Here is a 22,734-nt window from a genome sequence, read left to right on the forward strand (position 1 = left end):
CGAGATCTGTGCTGCCAGACAGACGGACGGGATGTTTTAGGGTAGCTCATTTTACATACGCCATTAATTATTGAAGACAAACAACATTACACGCGGATGACATGCCGGCTTGGTACGTTTGAGTGTGAGAGTTATGACCAACAAGCAGAAATTGGGCGCGCTTGTCTGGGTGAGAAATCGTAGGTTATGAGATTGTTAATCTGAAAATCTGCTGAGAAGCGAGCGACAGCCACAAAGAATCACTCAACTGCCACAAAGAGTGATAGTCAACAGTGAGTGACTGTAAACAGAGAAAGACAGTCAACAGGGAGAGGAAATCAACAGCCAGTGATAATGTTAAGCGACAATCAATAGTGGCAGACAGTCAATAGGGAGTAACAGACAACAGAGAGCGACCGTTCACAAGAAGGAATAATCAACAGTGAGTGACAGTCAACAAAGGACGATAGTCAACAGAGAGTGACAACCAAAATTGAGCGACAGTCAATAGTGAGTAACGATCACCAGTGAGTGACTGTCAACAGAGAGAGCCACTTGGATATGAAATCTTTTTTACCAAAATCCCTCAAGGAGTTCAGGAGATTAGGCGTTCAAAAGAATTCCCCAAATTAGCAAGCCCCGTCAGTAAACCAAACAAGCTAATTTTGTAGCAGCAGATCAAGTTGAAAATGCTCTAACGTCGTCGTCGGCCGTCGCCCGGAGCCGTAACCTTTCTGACATTTTAATCCCGATATAATAAAATCAAAACTCCGTTTGATGTTGGGGTAGCTCTGCAAATCAAAGGACAACAACAACAACAATTAAACCTATTCCTCTCCTGTATGATGTGTCGTGTTCCCGGCCCAACAACATTGTCTGACGAGTCCCGAGTCGGTCCGTTCTGTGTCTTGGCCACCCCTGCTACAAACAGGTACGTCACATAGATTCCAGCTCACCGGAGGGAGATTAGTCCTCTGGCTGAAGTGATTTGTGGAAGCATTATGCGACGGACGGAGGCTGGATTTAAAGTGATCCAATTGTCTGCTGGGGCAGGAACCGGCCCGGAAAAATTGCGTCCATTTGCGCTCACGTCACGTTGGGCAAAACACCTCTCTCAAGGCTCCTCTGGATCGTTGCTCGGATCGACCCTCAGGAGAATCTTCCCAATGACCCGGCAGGACAAAACCGATATCTGGGGAAAATGCATTATGCTTCTGAAAGCTTTCAAAAATGATATTTGCCGCTTCACAAAAATCGAAACCACGTGACGTGCCACACATCCGGACACGTGGAGCACCATCGAACGGGCAGACACGATGATCAGTTATGTCCTTTGAACGCATATTTGTCTTATCGTTCAATTATGGGGACAGGTTTCTAATTTGAAAATTCTATTTAGTTGTCTTCTTGACTTCTTGTCTTCTTGTCTTCTTGTCTTCTTGTCTTCTTGTCTTCTTGTCTTCTTGTCTTCTTGTCTTCTTGTCTTCTTGTCTTCTTGTCTTCTTGTCTTCTTGTCTTCTTGTCTTCTTGTCTTCTTGTCTTCTTGTCTTCTTGTCTTCTTGTCTTCTTGTCTTCTTGTCTTCTTGTCTTCTTGTCTTCTTGTCTTCTTGTCTTCTTGTCTTCTTGTCTTCTTGTCTTCTTGTCTTCTTGTCTTCTTGTCTTCTTGTCTTCTTGTCTTCTTGTCTTCTTGTCTTCTTGTCTTCTTGTCTTCTTGTCTTCTTGTCTTCTTGTCTTCTTGTCTTCTTGTCTTCTTGTCTTCTTGTCTTCTTGTCTTCTTGTCTTCTTGTCTTCTTGTTTTTGTTTTTGCTTTTTGCTTTTTGCTTTTTGCTTTTTGCTTTTTGCTTTTGCTTTTGCTTTTTGCTTTTGCTTTTGCTTTTGCTTTTTGCTTTTGCTTTTGCTTTTTGCTTTTTGCTTTTGCTTTTGCTTTTTGCTTTTTGCTTTTTGCTTTTTGCTTTTTTTTTGCTTTTGCTTTTTTTTTTTTTGCTTTTTGCTTTTGCTTTTTGCTTTTTGCTTTTGCTTTTGCTTTTGCTTTTTGCTTTTGCTTTTGCTTTTTGCTTTTGCTTTTTTTTTGCTTTTGCTTTTTTTTTTTTTGCTTTGCTTTTTTTTTTTTGCTTTTTGCTTTTGCTTTTTGCTTTTGCTTTTGCTTTTTGCTTTTGCTTTTTGCTTTTGCTTTTTGCTTTTGCTTTTGCTTTTTGCTTTTGCTTTTTTTTTTTTTTTTTTTTGCTTTTTGCTTTTGCTTTTTGCTTTTTGCTTTTGCTTTTTTTTTTTTGCTTTTTGCTTTTGCTTTTTGCTTTTGCTTTTGCTTTTTGCTTTTTTTTTTTTTTTTTTGCTTTTTGCTTTTGCTTTTGCTTTTGCTTTTTGCTTTTTGCTTTTGCTTTTTGCTTTTGCTTTTTGCTTTTGCTTTGCTTTTTTTTGCTTTTTGCTTTTGCTTTTTTTTTTTTTTGCTTTTGCTTTTGCTTTTGCTTTTGCTTTTGCTTTTTGCTTTTGCTTTTTGCTTTTTGCTTTTGCTTTTTGCTTTTGCTTTTGCTTTTTGCTTTTGCTTTTGCTTTTTTTTTGCTTTTTGCTTTTTGCTTTTGCTTTTTGCTTTTTGCTTTTGCTTTTTGCTTTTGCTTTTTTTTTGCTTTTGCTTTTGCTTTTGCTTTTTGCTTTTGCTTTTTTTTTTGCTTTTGCTTTTGCTTTTGCTTTTGCTTTTTGCTTTTTGCTTTTGCTTTTGCTTTTGCTTTTGCTTTTTGCTTTTTGCTTTTGCTTTTTGCTTTTTGCTTTTTGCTTTTTGCTTTTGCTTTTGCTTTTTGCTTTTTGCTTTTGCTTTTTTTTTTTTTTTGCTTTTGCTTTTTGCTTTTTGCTTTTTGCTTTTGCTTTTGCTTTTGCTTTTGCTTTTGCTTTTTGCTTTTTGCTTTTGCTTTTTGCTTTTGCTTTTGCTTTTGCTTTTGCTTTTTGCTTTTGCTTTTTGCTTTTGCTTTTTTTTTTGCTTTTTGCTTTTTGCTTTTTTTTTTGCTTTTTTTTTGCTTTTTGCTTTTTTTTTTTTTGCTTTTGCTTTTTGCTTTTTGCTTTTGCTTTTGCTTTTTGCTTTTGTTTTTGCTTTTGCTTTTGCTTTTGCTTTTTGCTTTTTGCTTTTTGCTTTTGCTTTTTGCTTTTGCTTTTGCTTTTTGCTTTTTGCTTTTTGCTTTTTGCTTTTTGCTTTTTGCTTTTTGCTTTTTGCTTTTTGCTTTTTGCTTTTTGCTTTTTGCTTTTTGCTTTTTGCTTTTTGCTTTTTGCTTTTTGCTTTTTGCTTTTTGCTTTTTTTGGGACAATTTTTGCGTTCACGAATCCTCTGCCACTGCTGAGCCAAAACCTGGACAATCACTCTGCTCCTTGAGTTTGATTCGTCTCCTAAGCCGGCACCATTCGCCGAGCCACATCAGGGGCAAAATTTAAATTCTGTTTTGGATTTTCCACCTCAGATTTCCACGTGTCTCGTCGTCGTCGTTGGCAAATCTGTGTGGCCGGAAAACCCCTGGAGCACCACACCACGCTAAAACTGCTGCCACACTCGGCAGAAAGAACAAACGTTTTAAATCAATTATGTGTCATATTCAGATTGAAATTTTATTTATTTTTCTTGAAAACTCAAAGAGGAGGCAAAATGAATCTCGCTGGAAGGCTTTGGTGGAAGAAGGAGGTCGGGGGAGTTCTAGAGCACACATCACCGTGTCGTGCCATGTTTTCAGGTATTTCACTTGGAGGAGCAGCTCTTCAGGGTTTCGAAGGAGAGCCAGGGAGAACCAACGGAATCCAGCTGCCGTGCAGTCATTTCGGATTTGCCAAACAAACAGAAATTCCTTGATATATTATTCCAATCTGATTTTTGACATACATCAAAATCGTTTTGTTTGATTGGAGGTATTTCTTTTTGGTGATGTGATTTCTCTCGGATGAGTGGGTGAAATTTTTTGAATTCTTTTGTCGATTTCCACGAGACAAGGACAACTGTGAGAGAAAAGCTTTTATCAATCCAATGTCGATTCGTTTGTCTAGGAGGATTTTGGGTTTTTCCAAACTGATGTGACGAAACCAGAAGCTTACAACTCTTCAATTGGTAATGTAAGTGAAAAAATAAATTCAGGTTGAAATTTCAAAATAAGGTTCCATTGTAAAATAACTATGTTTTTTGATGAATCCTAGATAATTCTCGTTGAATTTCCAATCAATAATTTTAAAGCTGGTAGTCAGTTTTCCCACCACTCATCGAAAATTGGACTCAGCCTCGCAAATCACACTCTCACCTTCCTCAACAATTGAACTCTCGAAATGAAAAAAAAAAAAAAATGACTCTTCCCATGCTTAAAAACCCACTGGCCCATGAAATTATGACTCACTGACGGGGCACTTTTTTGTCACCGCGCACTTCCTGTCTGTCCCAGAGGATGCCGGAAATGCAACGACGACGTTACTCTGAGGCCTGCGGTCTTCCCTCTGTCCGGCACTGTGAACTGGAACGGACCGTTTGGCACCTTCAACCACTCACCAAACCGGTGATGCTTGAAATTCTGCACCAGAAGGACAGTAGTACAACCAGTCTTCTGGGACCGTGTCCGGGGACGTCGTCCCATAATTCGAAGGCGAATATTATAAGATGACATAAAATATCCTACCCCACCTCACCACGAAACTGCTCGACGAGACTGCTCTGCACACGTACAAATATATAGAACTGTCAGTCACACTCAATCTAAAGGATGATTGAAATGTTTTCTGCTTTTGCACGGAATAAAACTTCAATCTTGCCCCTCTGCCACCCTCGTCGTCTTCAAGTCTTGCAAGAGAAGAAATTGGCTGCCCCTCCTGGTTGTAGTATCCCCTCGACGAGCCGGAAAGACTCCACGAGAAGGTGAATGCGATCTCCTCGTCAGTCATCCGAACGGTTGAAAACGGTGCCTCGATATCCTCTTGAAAGGTGTGAAACACGGGAGGGGAGGTCTACCTGATAAGCATAAATTCACTTTTACTAATAATTTCTTCCTTAAGTTCAATCTAGCTGGGTGTATTGTAATCCCAAATCACTCTGGTTTATAGGTTGTGCATTGGCATCAGGTGTTCGTTATATTCCAGTTGAAATGTTAAAAATGTTTTGGTATTTTTTATTTTTTTGAAATTTTTGGGGTACAAAATTCTTCCGAAAACTTAACAAAGCCTAGTACTATTTACAGTGTAAAAACAAGAAACATTTGAGTAATTATTGGACCTGAATAATTTTCAGAGACTTAGTATTGTAGGATGCTGGCGGCGTCAGGACAATTTCTAGTATATTTGGCAGGTTATGAATACAATCCAATTTCATCCAATGCATTGCAATGCTCTAATTCCATCATAAAGTCTTTTTTTTTATAAATCTGTTGGCAGACTTCATACTGAACTTATAACTTGATTTAAAATAGTAAAAAAAACGCTTTAAATTAAATGCCACAGTGATGATGGATCAACATCAGGTGCTTAAGGAAAAAACATGCTGTTACCCTTGTTTCACTTAATTTGACATATTTTTTTTTATTTTTGTTCAAGCAATTGCGAGAAAGGCATCCATTTCCATCAGAATACATGTTTTCTGCTTTGATGCTTTGTTGTTCAATTACAGCTTAAATTTCAATTTAGCCAAGTAAAAGTTAACTCAGTTGGAAGATGGAAAGAAAGTTTTAAGCAAAATTGATATTTTAAGCAAAATTGATATTAAAATAAATTAGAGTAGTGCGGTGCGTGTGTGGACGTGTAGTCCTGTTTTTTCGTGTTATTTTCCGTCTCTTTTGTGTCGCTGTTCGAGTGCATGGGGTGATTGGTCATTATAATTAAATAATGGCATCAGTAGTGCGGTGCCTGTGTGGACGCGCAGTCCTGTTTTTTTTTTTCCTTTTATTTTCCGTCTCTTTTGTGTCGCTATTTGTGTACATGGGGTGATTGGATTTCTTCTTCTTCTTTTTTCATTTATTTTTTGATCGCGCGTTCGTTGGCCGATGAATTTTATTTTTGTTCTCTTTATATAGTTTTCGATAGAAACGATCCGATTTTTGTTTTTTGAGACAAGCAAGTCGTATTGCTAGATTAAGTCCTTTCCATATCATCGAGGATCGGAAGGCACGTCGACGGATATGTTTTAAGGCTTATGATATAAAATAATTTTAATGAATGAAGCCCTTCCTACATCACCGTTGATCGGAAGGCACGCCGACGGAGAATTTCTGGAGAATCGCGGTCGAATTAATACTATATTTAAATCCCTAGATAGGTATCTTTCCGCAGCCGGCTGCCTAAGATTTTTAAAATTTCAACCAATAAACAAATTGCTCATGGTCGCATCACCTACCACAGTGAATCCTGACCTCATACCCATCTTACTAACCCCTCAAAACTCATGTGATACTTTGTCGGAGACGCAGTCGATTTGGCGGTCCCATCACTCAAGTATCGGCTAACATTCCCATCCACTTCCCCGTGTCTTACCACTGGTCGTGGCCGGCGTCAGTATTGATCAGCACGATAGGGACCTTTGAAAATTGCGAAGGGGTGATGATTGGTTCCTACTTTTCATCTGTGGTCCACGGAGCAATGTTGGGGGTCCTGGTCAATAACGAAGTAGCAGCTACGGGTAGACACCAATGCTATGCTATGCTAAATTGATATTAAAATAAATTAGTTTTAACGAAGAGAAACTTTAAATGTGATGAAAATAGAACCAATTTCCTAGCCTGCCAAACATACTAACATTTAAAACGAACGTAAACATTGAAAAAGAACATCTTAAATATGGTTCTAAAATTTTATTTTTGCATAAGTAATGGGTATTTCATCCTAATGCTTTGAAATAGCTGTTGTTGTTGTTTATACAATGGAGGTGAATTTAACCGAATCGTTAAAAAAATATTTAAAAAAAATATAAAAAAAATAAATTAAATAAAACAGTTTTGCAATTGAAGGATTATCCATGGAGGCAAAACCGCAAATTTTATTGAAGATATGAGAAAATTGTTGGTTGCTGAGATACAGCCACTTAAAGGTTAAATTCACTGAAAATGAGTTTTCTGAATGTCACCTACACGGAGGAAAAAGAGTTCCCAAAATCGTGAACATCCGTTCATGAAATTGGGAACCACAAACAATGTGTTCAAATTTCATGGTACGTTTTTGAAAATTAGCTTGTACATTGCAACTTGTGATATCTCGGAGAGAATTGATTCAATTTTGATTTTTAAATATATTTTTTTGCTCTTTTCAAACAAATTATTATCAAAATTTTAAAATTCAACCTTACATTATTACAAGGCTTTCAAAACTCAATTTGATCAACAAAGAGATAATTTTAACAACATTTCCAACATTTATTTCAAAATAGATTTTTATTTCGGCATTTTAAATAAAAAAATCACAATAAAAAAACTAAACATCGTTTACAAAACCGAAACATGCTTTTTAAGAAAAAGGAAAAAGGAAAAAGGAAAAAGGAAAATGCATTTCAGATTATTCTCAGTTGTTGCAATTACATTTTCAATGTTTTTTTTTTAAATATTATTTTGCCTCCTTATTTTCGGAATGTTTTTACACCGGTTGTGGGAGAAGGGAAGCAATCAGAAAATCCCTTCTCGAGATAAAAAAATAATTTACATGTTTTAGATCACGAATATCATGTGATAAAAAAATTGAAAATATTTTCTCCAGAGTGAAAATTTCACACGAGTCAACATTGAAAATTGGATCAATAGTTTCCAAGATATAATCGATTGAAAATAAAATTAAGGGCCAAATGGGTAGCACTCACAAAAACCCAATTTTCTTAAGCATCTACTGCCCAAATATTTTTTTCGATTTTTTTATTTTTCCTTTGTTCCGGAGGTCATTTTGAACAACTTTTGCCTATCTTATTTTTCATGTTTTTATAGCCACTTTTCCAGTTTTTGCTTGTTTTTCACATTTTCTGCTATAAAATGACACCGTTATCATTTAAATTGTAAAAAAAAAAGCGTAAAGGCATAGTCTAAGACACTAAAAAATTACTGAATTCTTCTTTTTACTTGAAATTTAGGAAATGTCCAATTCATACATTTTATACAAATTTAAGAGTTCTTATTTCCAATGCTTTTTAAAGATCAAAAATAGGTTGAAAAATATATTTCTGGCGATTTTTTTTAAATCGAAGCTCGTAAAAGGTGGGGTTTGGTTGTAAAGGGTTTATTTCAATTATTTGCATGTCCTTATCTCATCAACTAAAGTTCATATCAACAAAGTCAAAAAAGATTTTTTTCGAGAATTTAGATAAACGAGAATGGACAATATTTTAAAAATTAAAAAAAGACATTTTTTCAGAAAATGTTGACCAAAAAATTTACAGACCTCAAAAACGGTGCATTTAATTTAAAAAAATAGCAAAATTGCGTGTTTTTTAAATTTTCTGAAAATTTAGAAAATGTTTGATCGAAATATTTTTTTAATGCTTTTCAAAAATCATGACACATGGTGAAAAATAGCTCAAAAGTAGACACTAATATAAACATTAAACAAATGTCAAAATCATTCTTTGTGAAAAAGGTAATTAAAGTACATATTTTTACGAAAAGTCCTAAATATAACCTACAACTTTGCAAAAGACACGAAATCAGACAAAAAAAATCTTCTCAAGTTACACTCAAAATACAGGGTCGAGAGAATTCAACAAAATTTCATGAGAACTCAATATTTTATTTGAAAATATAATGCCACAAACTCACACCATCAAAGAACATTATTCTCGCGGACAATTGATGCTCAGTTGGGTATACAGATTTTCAAATATTTGTACTGCACTTATCTGTAGACAGCCCCCAAATTTGTATGGAAAGTTGCATGTAGAACCCAATGAAGCAAAATGGTATATTTGAACTCAAGGAATTGATGGACAAAGCCACGGCGTGTTTTCTGGGCAACCTTAAGGAGAAAAAATAGTCATCACTACTTTCAAATGTGTCTTATAGGAAATTTTCTCAGCGTTCCAATGCTTCTAAGAGCGAAATGTTTCATCGGGAAATTTCTGAGATATCTCTATTTTAAGTTTTTTCTTTTAAAATCCTTGATTATTAATTGGACACTTTTAAATAACAGTCCAGGAAACTTGTCAAATTATGTGTTTCATGTGTCTTTTACTCATCAAAATGTGCAGAATAAGACAAGAAACAACTTTGTAGAAGGTTGCAAACCGCTAAACATTTTGAAAATTAAATTTTAACCGATTTTTTGGATATGTGGGATTTATTCAAATATTAAAATAATAAAATCGTATTGAAATATTATTTTTAAAAGAACAAATAGATTATTACATAATTGATGTGTACAAATAACACCGGTCTGCTCTGATCCAGCTTGGAATTAGCTGATACAACCGAAATTTCTACAGGTTTGAGATTGATAGGGTATTACAAGATTTTTTTGAATAAATATAATATTTCCTTAATCAAACACTAAACAGTTGCATGGATACAAAACATGTTTAATACTAGAAATTAAACTGCAAATTACTGTTGCGAGCTTTAGGAGAAATACTTTTGATTAGTATGAAATGATTTTTTTAGTTTTTTTGTATTAAATGATTAAATGATTAGCAATATTTTAGAAGTTATAAACTTCATCTCATCTTCAACCTCATCTATAAAAAAAATATATATATATTTCTTGATTTTTTTTTCAAATAGTTTGATAAGAAAGTTTCTGTTTGTTTTTTTTTGTTAAAATATTATTTTTTTGTTCAAACAAAAAAAAATGTTTGTGACGGTGTTTTCAGCATTCTGAATTGAAAGACTCGAGTTTAAGTGCTACTTTTAAGTGCATTTTCAACAAAAAATATTTTATAAAATTTAATTTTTTATTTTATACTGATGAAAATATGACTTTTGAAGCTTGCTACAGTAATATGTAGTATATTTTCGATTTCAAATCATATTTGTATTTATGTGCCAGGTTAATGTTTGCTTAAGAAAATATCAAATTTATTCATTAAAATTCAATAATACCATTAACAATCACAAACCTGCCATAGTTTCGGTTAAACAAGCTAAATCAGTGAAGACACGTGTTATTTGTACACAAAAAATATGTAATTATCAAATAATTCTTGTACAAAATATATTTTTACACTGTTTTAAGATTTTAATTTCTGAATAAATCCCATATATTCAAAAACTTAGACAAAACATGATTTGCAAAATGTTTAGCGGTTTGCAACCTTCTACAAAGTTTTTTTTGTCTTATTCTGCACATTTTGATGAGTAAAAGACACATGAAACACATCATTTGACAAATTTCCTGGACTGTTATTTAAAAGTTTCCAATAAATAATAAAGGAATTTAAAACCAAAAACAATAAACTAGAGATATCTCAGGAATTTCCCGACGAAACATTTCACTCTTAGAAGCATTGGACAGCTGAGAAAATTTCCTATAAGACACATTTGAAAGTAGCGATGACTATTTTTTCCTGATAAGGTTGTTCTAGAAAACACGCCGTGAAAGCCTAATCCAAATCAACAAATCAACAATCAAAAAATCTCGAAAATGGTGAGATTCTAGAGAGTCTTTCCGCTACACTTAATAAAACTGTTGATTTTCAAAAAAACATGATTTAAAATTTTTAAAAAGAATGTAACTGTAACCAATAATAACTTTTCATCAAGAAAAAATATGAAATTTTTTAGTCAGTTCAGTTAATGACTGGTGGTTTTCGAAGAAGCTTAAAAGTGTCCACTTGGTTAATGGATGGCCTCTTATTGTTTTTTTTATGATTTTTATTTCAACTGTAATTGAAAATATCATCCATTTTATTGCGTTGATTAGTCTTGGAATACATTTTAAATAATTTTTATTCTTTATTTATTTATGTTTTCGTAAATTAAAACAAAATAAAACATTAGTTTAAGCATAACAAGTAAAAAACTGCGTCACTTAGGCAAATTAAAAACACAAAAAAGTTTAAATTTTGATAAAAAAAAAAAACAATGTGGTTTTATATATAAAAAATCATTTATTTTCAGCATCAACAAGCCAAGGGTTAGTGACCATACCCAGAGCTTCATCCAAAGTCTAGGAGGATATCACCTTACCACCTTGCGGCTTCTTTCGTCTTGCGGGGCCCGGCTCGTTTTGCGCTCGTCATCGCCCTCTCTCTAGTTGAGGAGGAGATTGACATCGAGAGATGAGATGCGGCGAGGGCCAAGACGCGTGACGCCAAGAGATGAGATGAGTTGTTTGCGTGAATGTGATGACGAGCGCCAAACTATGAGGTCGTTGAGTATAGTAAGTACTTGACACCCGCTGGAGCGGAAAATCGGAAATTTTTCGTACCTTCAAGCAGTGGATTAAAATCTAGGACATTATTCACATCAACTTGAGTAAACAACGCCGGATTTAAGTACCGTTTTCCAACTCAATAACTCGCCAATCAATTACACTGGCGGGGCTAGTCAACGCGCCCAAGGACTACCTCAATATGATCTGCCATATGACAGTGGCGTCCCGACTCCGGTCCGGTAATCAATTTTGCTGACACCATTCCAGTGTGACGTCTCACGGAGCTCGCGATTCGCGCTGCAACGACTTTAATGCCTGTCAGCTGTCACTCACCGGAGAGTATGAGTGATTGGTTTGGCCGCTCTCTGACGTGGAAATGCACTTTGATATTAATAAGTGGCGCGCGGATAAATAATGAAAATAAGTCGTCGAGCAGGGAACCGTTCCGCGATGAGCAATAAAACTTTATTCCTCTCACCTCACCGCACCTCACCTCTTCACTCATTTCACCCACTCATCCATTTCATTTGCCTGCGCGCGCGAGAGAGACCTTTTGATTGACCAACTTGTCCAATTTGCTCTCACATTACCCGGCCCGTCTCGTACGGCCTGTTATATCCGCGATACTCCTACGAACGGGGCTGATGGACGGATGAACGGACAGTCGTCGTCGTCGTTCACGCTTCACTAAGCTGCTGGCATGCTGCCATCATTCGCCGGTTGCATCGCGCGGACATGAGTGATATGTTTTTATTTTTGCACCTCTGACTGACTGCAGGAATGGGATTGACTTTCAATTGGAACGGGATGATGGGAAGGGGGGGAATTGAAATGTAAACTAGTTTGTCGACCAATTTAAGTTAAGTGCAGGAATTTTATTAGTTCGTCTAAATTGCAAACGCTCACTATTTCAACAAATATTTACAAGGTTTTGATAAGAAATTGCCTGCACACTTCCTATTTAGCTATTTAATACTCCACAATGTTAGGTGCCCGATGGGATTACATGTATGTAATTATAATATTTTTTTAATTCTTGACACATTTAATGCGATAAGCTAACAGATAGCCTCAGATAATTTCCTACCGAGGTTTTGTCAAAGACGGATCCACGATGATAATTTTATTGCCCAGACACACACATCCACACATTGATAGACACAGGTTGTGCACCAACTTGGGAGGAATTCTGTTCTAATGAAGATTGTTAGGACGGTCACCGGAAAACCAGAATGATTTGAGGCAATGGGGTTGGGACCAAACTGGTAGGATATTGGCCATACCCGGAGTGACCATGGCCCTGGGGAAGGTTCCGCCGGGATAAAATTTACGGAACCATACAAATTGGGGCAATATGGGTATCAAAATTCATGGTTTATGACACTGGTAATGAAAATGGCAACTTTTACAGGATTGGCCACACCCGGAGTGGCCAGTGCTCTGGAGAAGGTTCTCCCGGGAGGACATTTACGGAACCATACCAATTGGGGCAATATGGGTACAGTGAAACCTCTTTTTACGCGGTGCGTTACGTTTTTTCTAATTTGTAGAGCGTCCAATTTCCCGGGGTTACAAATTTCCCGGGAAACGGGAAATTTTCAACCAATTTTCCGGGAAATCCCGGGAATTCCCGGGAAATTTAATTTTTTATGAAAATTGCTATGATCTTGGTTATAATTGATATTATGCATCAAAATTGTAAAGGCCAATGTTAAAAATGGTTAAAATAAGTATGAAGATCAACTAACAGCTTGACTGCATGTAAAAATCATTCAACTACAAGAAAAGGTATTTTGGTATTTTTTGATAAGAAATTTTAAACTTGCCTCTGTGACCAGTTTATTGAAATAAGAAAATAAAAACATGTAGAAATTATGTTTTTCATGACAAATACTGGTTTCAGCTTTTGAACAAATGGTAGCTTTTAAGTGTTGGTTTTACTCCAAACAACCCAATGTTTTCAAATATTTGAAGCAAGCTTTGAATTTATTTTTACATTTTTTTGAGAACGAACAATAGAAGTAATTTTTCAATGAATTTTTCGTATTGTTATGCAACATGATTTAAATTATGTGATAAATTTACATCATTTCACAAAAAGTCTTCTATTTTTTCACATTAAACCCTCTAACACCTGTACTTGCACCAGTGCTCCATAATTCTTTTACTTCAAATTGTAATTTCTTTAGTACTAGGTATTTGACCAATTAAATTAATACTTTTTGCACAAAGTCGATTTTCATCTCATTTGATCATGGTTAATAGAAACATAAAAAATCGCAATTTTAATTTGGAGGTAAGGAGTCACTATTGTTTTGATGAAATAACATCAATCTGTTAAAAGCTTACCTAATTGTAATAATTTAATACTCATTAAGCAAGATCTTTTCCCAGTTGCTTCAAAAATTAATATTATCAGAAATAATTCTGATATCATAATTTTGATAATCTAATTAATTACACATAAACCAAACAATACATTTAATTGAACAAAATCATATTGAGTTTGTTCATTTATTATTTTTTCAGAGCATTTTCAAATAATAGTTCCAAAAATTTAAGATAATGTATACTTCCGCTTAAACTTCGGGAATTCCCGGGAAATTTACAACTTTATGGATGACGCCCAACATGTTTTGCAATTCCGAAAAACGCTCTTTGAATGGAATTTTATGTTAAAATCCATGTGTCACCGTGCAAAACAAACAAATATTTAAAAATGTTACATTTTGATACCAATGCTGAAAAGTTTAATTTTTCAGTACCCAATACAGTGCTAAAAAGTAGAACTCTTCTGAACTGGTATTTTTGGTAGAGAAAAGTAGGCCGATTCATCGCTCGAGAATGACAGGAAAAGTAAAAAGTTTCACGACGGAATTGCCAAAATAGTATTTTATGCAACAAGTTGCAAAAAGAGGATTTTTTCAGCACGAGTCGTACATTTATCCAACGAGGTTCACCGAGTTGGATAAATACGAAGAGTGCTGAAAAATCAAGTTTTGCAACGAGTTCCATACAACATTTTTTGCAATTCCAAAAAAACACACACTGAGTGAAATTTTATGTCAAATTTTCATGTATTTTGTCATTAAATCGTTTAAATCAAAAAATTGTTGAAAAGTGTTACTTTTCGAAACAAGTGCTGAAAAGTTCAACTTTTCAGCACCCATTTGAGTGCTGAAAAGTAGAACTTTTCAGCATTTATTTTGAAAAGTGTTGCTATTCGATTCTGTTATTTTTGGTACAGAAAAGTAGGCTATTTCGTCGTTCAAGAATGACAGGAAAAGTAAGTAGTTTCACGACGGAATGGCAAAAAAATTAATTCAGCATCCATTTAGGGGAAAGTGGGGCAAGTGTAACAAGCTAAGGAAATGCTCGTTATAACCCATTAAAAAGTTAAAAAATCTGTCGGATTTTATTATAATCATCTTATTCTAGGTCTTGACTAAGACTTTGTTAAAACAAGTTTTTAAAAAATCCTGTTTTTTAATGTGAAAAATTGATTTTAAAATTTTCGATTTTCCGTACGTTCTACTCAACTAGTGGGGCAAGACGAACAACCCGTTGGGGCAAGAGGAACAATGCATGAAAAAACATGTTAATTTGCTAACAATTGAACTGTTATCACTTAGATACATCAGATTAGAATGTATTTGAATGGTTTCTTCATTTTTAGATTAAATAATAATATTTTACTAAATATTTTATCGTTTTTGCGAAAAAAAAATACTACTTCGATGATAAATAGTAAATTTTCATAATATTACTATACATTGTATGAACAATTTTTTTTAACGATTGTTTATCAGTTTTTAAGTACTTTCATGTATTTATTTCCCAATAAAATATGTTCTTGCAGCAATTCGTAATTTTTTCCATACTAAAAATCCATATGGTACACTTGCCCCACCTGAACAAGATTTTTTTAAAGCTCTCAACAAAAATAACCAAAAGTTAAATCATACTTTGTAATAGGTGCATGTCATTGGTAGGGACACTACTGATCTAGGAAAAATAGCATTTTGATAAAATGAGCCTTAAAACGAACCCTAAGCCTTATTTTGTACTTTCCAAATATTATAAGAAAACAAAGGTTTTGAAAAAAACTTCATTAAATCTTATGCCCCGTGGCGTTTACGTCATTTTGGCGGTTATGTGGTAGTAGAATCAGTTAATTGCATTGCTAGCAACAATTCCTCATACTGGAAATAATCAAAATTGTAAAAATTACGGCCGTAGGAGCGATTGTTCCTCTTGCCCCATATGGTCGTCTTGCCCCACCTTCCCCTATGTGTTGAAAAATTTCATCTTTTCAAAAATTGTATCGAAAAGTAGCAAAAATCAAATCAAATTATTCGCTCTACAGCATTGCCTTGGCGTTCTCAATTGCGAGATTCGTACTCGAAACTAGGTGTCCGAAGGCTTGATTGTTGAGGCAATTGCAAACCTCTTTTTACACTTTAGCTTCCATCCACCCCGGGATTCGAACTGACGACCTTTGGATTGTGAGTCCAACTGCCTACCAGCGACTCCACCGAGGCAGGACCCAGAGAGACAACTCCTACACCTGGACTGAGCTATCGTCCTAACCCTTTAGGTTAGACCGGGGTCAACATTTACTTCCCCATCCGACGGAAGGCGTGGTCAGGGAAATCTCGTCTCGAAAAATTCCACCGTAACCGGCTGGGATCGAACCCAAGCCAACTGGGTGAGAGGCAACCACGCTAATCCAACTCCAAATCTTCATTTTCAACTTGTTGCACAAACTACTTTTAGAGTTCTTGATATTTTTGTAATATAATTTTGGTTCAGTTGAAGATAAATTTGCACAAAAATAATTTCTTAGTTTTTGCAAATATATTTCTTTATTTCTTCATATAAATATCCATACAACATCCCAAAATGGTCATATTTAGTGATATAATTTTTGAAATAAAAAAGGACTGTTTTAACTCTTCCAATACAATAGATTCTAACCACCTCAGCTAATAATTTTGAGTTGATGATAAATTGGAATTTGTTGGTCCAGTTTTCAATTAAAATGAACTTTTGGTTAATTTTGTCTTTTCTGATAAAAATAGTTTTATTGCTTTTATATATATTTTTTAAAACATTGTTTAAGGAACCGCAATTTTTGACTGCAGGTCAGACCATTTTTATTGTTTATCCCTCCCCCCTCTTCCTTCAAAATCGAGCCAAAAATCAAAGGCAAAAAAATTCAAAAAACCTAAAAATAATAATGTCAGTAAAAGTCTCATCAACTGAAAACATATAAAATTTATTTGATAAATCTTTTAAATTATTTGTTTTGCTACGTGCCTTACGTGAGTTACGTGATAAACACAATAAATCGAATTATTGTTTGCATTAGAGAAATATAAGCTGTTTAGTCGAATTGTATATCTTCAGAAATCTTGATTTATAAAGATTATTTTGAGCGGGATTATAACCTTGGCTCAATGAGGAAAGATTAAAATGCATAGGAAATGCATTATACAGCAGCACAGTCGGTTTGCAATCATAGGTTTTAAAAAAATCAATGTTTTTACGAACACTTTTTTTTCTTGCGGAGAAATAACTTTTTGCGGTTCTGAACATTAAAAATTTACTAAAACTTTTATTATTTTTTAAAATAACCCAAATAAGTTGAATATGATCATAAACACAGGGGAACGTATTTTAAATTGTTTTCAGATGTCTTTAGTTTTGCCCAAAAAAGTTATTTTTCTAATATATTCCATTTATTTATAAGCGTTATAGAGCTCTACACAATTTTGAGAAAAAAGGCTTATTTTCGCTTGTGATCGTTCTTCACTCGCGAAAAAGAGAAGAGAAGAAACACGCAAAAAAAAAACAATCGCTTCCTAACTTTTCAAAGGAAATCAAATCAGTTGAAAATATGTTTTTTTTTGTGAATGTAATTGTTAGCATTAATTTTATTAACTTATTTCGTATTGTTTATAATCTTTGTTCATTTACGAAAAGTTATATGTCTTTTGACGTATGACGTTACACCTGCAAGTGTAATATTGGAATAAGTGTTTCGCAAAATAATCCAGATCATGAGTTTTTGAGTTTCATTTTTCCGATCCTTCGTGCTCAAAAACAAGTTTATTCAATAAAAAGTGCTTTTGAATATAAGATTTACAATCATAAGAAAATGTTTAAACTTTTTTTTTGTTTTGGTTCCCATTTCGTAAAACATTATGCAAGGCTCACAGTCACAATATGATTTTTCAAATCAAATTAAACTATTTATCCACAGACGCTAACAAGACAGCACTCTATACCCTCCACCCACATCATAATAAACCCCGTAAATTGCGTGTGATTTTCTGCGGAACCACAACTCACCGACATGCAGCTCGCGTTTCGAAGGGAGCGAGGAGGGCCTGTCTGTCTAATCCTTTTTGCGTTCGCACGCGTCGTCGTTTGGTGGGCTCTCTCCGGGCACCACGCCACCCATCACCCACACCATCTATCAAGCTCAAAGAAGCAGAAGCACTTGACACGACGACCGTGGCGGCACGCATGTTGGGCTGTGTGTATGTGTCGGCAGTCAACAAGTTGTTTTGGAGCCGCCACAAACGAGAGGCTCGTCGTAAGGGTTGAAAACACACATACGCACACGAGCGTTGGGCTCGTCAGACTAAAGAGTCAGCTGGAGAGAGTTATGCGTGTCTATGAAGGCAAAAATAGTACACCCAAAGGAAAAATATATCTCAAAATCTGCAACATTGGATTTGCTGCAGAAAATGTCATATTTTATAACATTTTTTGCAGCAAGCCCGTAGATCATTTTTGCCCGCGTGTAAAAAATTCAGCGATCTGCAGTTCTCACCAACACATATAATGCTGGCCCATCCCCGAGCAACACTCCAAAGAGAAGCATATGTTGGTGCTCTTTCACACACTTTTCATCAAGCGTCCATGGCGCGGTGGTAGCGTGTCGGATCAATAACCAAGAAGTTAGTGGTTCAATCCTCGTTCTGTTTAGGTTTTTTTTGTGAAATACAACCAAAAAGCCGTCGGTAATGTCGATAATTGTCGGTAACGGGCAAAAATGTCATACCCCTATATCGCAAAAAATGCATGAGGACAGTTTTCATGCAGATTCTGATATACTTTCATGCCGCCATGCATCACAATCATGCGACTGCCAGTTGGGTGTAGGAAACTGTTAAAAATAATCTTTTTTTTACAAAACAATCTTAGCGTAAAACAGAACAGATGTTTTTTTTTTTTTAATTTTGCACAAAGACATTGAAATACTAAGATGAGTAAATCATTGACATAATAACCGGCAGCTTATAAAAACTAACTTTTTGAAATACATTTAAAAAAAGAAAAAAATACAAAATATAATTGAAGCAAATTCACAACATTTAATGTCACAGTGTATAAAAGGGTTATGTCATGATAAACCTTAGAAAATTTGGCGTAAATTTTGTGAAGTCTGCGCGATACGTACGATACATGTGCGTGTGTATTAGGATGTAACAAAAATGACTTTTTGGCGGGCATTCAAGGGTTTGTTCCGGTGGGCATACTAAGCCCAAATCCAAAATATGAGCTTGATTGGACGTAACAGGAGCTGGCGCTCCGCCCTTCAATTTTAAATGGGATTTAACCCGTAAAAAAAGATTTTTCAAAAATGACACTTTTTGAGGCATTTTGGCCACCAATGCGTTTACCAAAAACATCACTGGCGTGTTGGCCAGATCCTTGCGCATCTTTTGGTATATATAACATTGACATTTGGAGCACCCTGGAGCTCGGTACAGGCCTTCAAAGTTTGGCATTTTTTCGAAAAATCGGCCCCGGCAAAAAAAGATATGCGTCGCGCCTCGCGACGCCCTAGACGCCATTTGATTTTGCCGGGGCCGATTTAAAAAAAAAAGCCAAACTTTGAAGGCCTGTACCGAGCTCCAGGGTGCTCCAAATGTCAATGTTATATATACCAAAAGATGCGCAAGGATCTGGCCAACACGCCAGTGATGTTTTTGGTAAACGCATTGGTGGCCAAAACGCCTCAAAAAGTGTCATTTTTGAAAAAATCTTTTTTTGCGGGTTAAATCCCATTTAAAATTGAAGGGCGGAGCGCCAGCTCCTGTTACGTCCAATCAAGCTCATATTTTGGATTTGGGCTTAGTATTCCCACCGGAACAAACCCTTGAATGCCCACCAAAAAGTCATTTTTGTTACACTCTAGTGTGTATGTTTGAATTTGTAGGTGGGCTTTGTTTCTGTGTTGAGGAGTGCTAATGTGGCCGCAAAATGCGTACCACAAATCAACAGCAGCCAGAGTGCAAGCACGGGATTGAAACTCGTCTGAAAAACCTGTACCATTTTCTCAATCAAAACGGTGGCGCCGCGTGGTGGTAGCTGCCCTGTTTATTACACTGTGAAATTATCCATGGTTAATCTAAGGAACCAAAAGGTGACAACTGAAATGTCCGCCCAAAAGGGGTGCTGCAAAAAAACTTTTTATTTTTAAAAAATGTCCTAACAAATCAGCAACGAATTATAAGTTTGATAGTCGAACTACACTTAAAAGTTGGTTTTGTTATTTGTTTTTGCAAAACCGCATATTTTTTAACAAAAGTGCCAACAATATTCGTAACTACCTTTTGCCTCTTGGTGGTGCTTTGTGTTAGTATGTGTGTGGTCGATATTTGCGGACGTGCACGCAGAACACATAACAGTGAGAACTAGCGAAAATGCCTCACTTTCTTCTGATACAAGTCGCCATACTGAAATTGCTTGAAGATTCATACCCGTGGTGCAAGTCAAACGGTATGATGGGACCCAGGGGGAGAGACTTGGATGGTGTGAAGGTGTGAAGAAGCCTTTTTTCCGCGAAAGAAGCCACGTGCGCTTCCGGGTGGTGTGTTTAAAAAGGGTTTGTTTTGTTTTCAAGCAATTACTTACTTTTAATCACTGCACTGTTGCTCTTCGTAAGTGTCCTGGAAAGTAGATAATACAGAAATATTCAGAATGGAACCAGTTCAAAAATGGATTTATTGTTCAATTTGCCAATTATTGTATTTTTTTTTTTATTTTGCTCATCATCAATATTTTAAGTTATAGATAATTTAAGCCAAATTCATGGAAAGAGGAAGAAATATTTTTGATTTTTTAATACTGTTTATCATTGTCCATTTCGTAAAAAATTTAAATTTTATATAAATTTTGTAGTTTTGGATTTTCAAAATGGGACAATTGAATGCTGGACCAACAGCTTGGCAAATTTTACGATCTTTAAAAAAAAATAAAATTTTTGATTGCGGCTTGATATTTGAAAAGATCAAAAAAGGTTCATAAGCCAGATATTTGAAAAAATCGGAGAGATCGTAGATTTCTCGGTTGAATTATAAAAAGGTCCTATTTGCATAGGAAACTCATGACTCATAATTGTTTTGAAAATTTACTCTAGATTTAACAAATGTTTTGTTTTATAACATTAAAACTCTGTTGAGTGCTAATCCAAAGTTTATATCTTTGAATGGCTGTTTCTCGGCAATCGTTTAGTTAATTCTGAGTCTACTGAAAAATTGCACGAGGAACACTAAGGTGATCAAAAATTTAAAAAATAATATGGAAAATGGAACGAAACCACGTTTCAAAACCTAAACTATATTTCAAAATGAATAAGAAACTTAAAATAAATGGGAATTCAAACTAAATCTCAACACGTTTACAATTGCATACATTTATGATATTCCATTTGCAAAAAATATTATTTTTATGTTATTCAGACGATCAGACCAGAATACAAATATCTATTATTTAATTTATTGGAATATTCATTGAAAAATAAAAAAAGGAAATAACTTTATTCGATATTAATATCTGATATTGCTTTCTGTAATAAAAATAATATGTTTTTGCCTTTCTTACTAAAGAAAGGTATAGGTTTTACTTTAAGCCAGGACGTCATTTCCATCTTCGTAAATATGTCGATTCAGCATGAATTTTAATCGGAAAAATCGCCAAAAAATCACACTGCATCGATTTTCGACGCTCTATCGATTCACCTTGACAGAACTCGTCTATCTCAAACCCTCGAATTTTGAGAAAATAAATTCCGTGGAGGTCGAGTGATGTTCGTATGTGGTAAAATTTTGCAAAATTTTGTGTCGCGCCGTTCTCAGCTCCCATAAATCCGATTTCGATTCCTCTAAATGCAGATGAAAGCTAGTGTGCTGAACCTGAGCGAGTTGCCGCGCAAATTTCGAAATATCCATCTGTTTTCGGATGTGGCCAGACTTTTCCAGAAAATACACAGTTTTCAAATGAAAATATGGTCAAAATTTTTCATTTTCATACCTTTTATTTATCTCAAAAAATGCATTTTTCGAGCTCTACAACCTCCCAAATTTTCATCCCGATTCATAATTTGGTTCTCGAGTTAGAGCCGTTTGATTAACCTACCATAAACAAAAAAATCCCTAAAAAAAAGTAAAAGCCCACCTGGTGACCTTCGCCAACATTTTTCGTTTCTAATTTTATTCGAAATTTCTTTCTACATTCATAGTACAGACCATGAGTGAGCATCTGAAACAAATTTGACATCGATCGGCAATCCGGATCAATTTTTAGAACGATTTACTTTTTGCCTTTCTTACTAAAGAAAGGTATAGGTTTTACTTTAAGCCAGGACGTCATTTCCATCTTCGTAAATATGTCGATTCAGCATGAATTTTAATCGGAAAAATCGCCAAAAAATCACACTGCATCGATTTTCGACGCTTCGTCGCCTAGTCGCCTAGTCGCCAAGTCGCCAAGTCGCCAAGTTGTCAAGTTGAGCTTCGAATACTGGCGCGAGAATGCTGGCGCATATATGTTTTGCTCGACTTATACTCGTTTGTAGTAGCTTGTCTACCGATATTTCCTTCAACATGATCGATATCGTAGCTTCTCGTTTTTTTGTCCTGTCCGTTTTGCATATCTGTCCAATGGTTATGCTAAAACTTTTGTGACATAGGACATTCATCCTGCTACAAACAATTTGTTTCCCGTTTGCTCCTAAAATCGCCTAAAAGTAGATTCCATTTTTTCGTGATTTCTTAAGTTAGAGTGCATAAGTCAGGGTGCAATTTGGCGCCCTCAGCAGGGCCCAAGAGAAACATTGCATTGCTCTATAACTTGTTCCGTTTTGATGATTCTTTCCTCTTTCTAGATGTTGCTGCTTTTCTGGGTCGCTGTTCGTTTTATGCATCGCTAGCATACAATGACCGGTGTAATGGTATATCAGGGTCCGGTCTGAGTTAGAAGTAAATATTTTTTATTCGCTGCGATAATTAAAATTATTGCGGCTGGAGTGGCTATTTATTGCCAAATCATCAAAAAATAAACCTACAGTAGGGGTGAAATTAGGTCAAAATTGATTTTTTATGGACTTTGCAATTTCTCAGTCTCTTCAATGAAACTTGATCCTGTTTGAAGGGTTTTGTAGGAGACAACTCAAATAACGTT

General features: G+C 35.3%; 2 protein-coding genes across 3 annotated transcripts in view; both read right to left on the minus strand.

The window, feature by feature from the left end:
• The window catches only part of LOC6046680 (protein tiptop), a 566,305-nt gene that overhangs the window by 512,313 nt on the left and 31,258 nt on the right, over positions 1 to 22,734 (minus strand). For both annotated transcript variants that reach the window (XM_038256883.1, XM_038256882.1), the window contains exon 2: positions 20,188 to 20,222. The gene's annotated coding sequence lies outside the window, so the exon portion shown is untranslated. The remainder of the gene's footprint in view (positions 1 to 20,187; positions 20,223 to 22,734) is intronic.
• LOC119766345 (histone H1.1, embryonic-like) lies at positions 2,033 to 17,616 on the minus strand (the record flags this gene model as incomplete). The annotated part of the gene is made up of 6 exons (XM_038250835.1): positions 17,611 to 17,616; positions 11,070 to 11,132; positions 3,055 to 3,102; positions 2,644 to 2,697; positions 2,510 to 2,599; positions 2,033 to 2,080 (listed from the first exon to the last, which is right to left on the minus strand). Coding segments are annotated over exons 1-6 (309 nt in total), but the record flags the coding sequence as incomplete, so codon positions are not given.

The sequence above is a fragment of the Culex quinquefasciatus genome, chromosome 2, assembly GCF_015732765.1.
Source record: "Culex quinquefasciatus strain JHB chromosome 2, VPISU_Cqui_1.0_pri_paternal, whole genome shotgun sequence".
In the NCBI taxonomy this organism is placed as follows: Eukaryota; Metazoa; Arthropoda; class Insecta; order Diptera; family Culicidae; genus Culex; species Culex quinquefasciatus.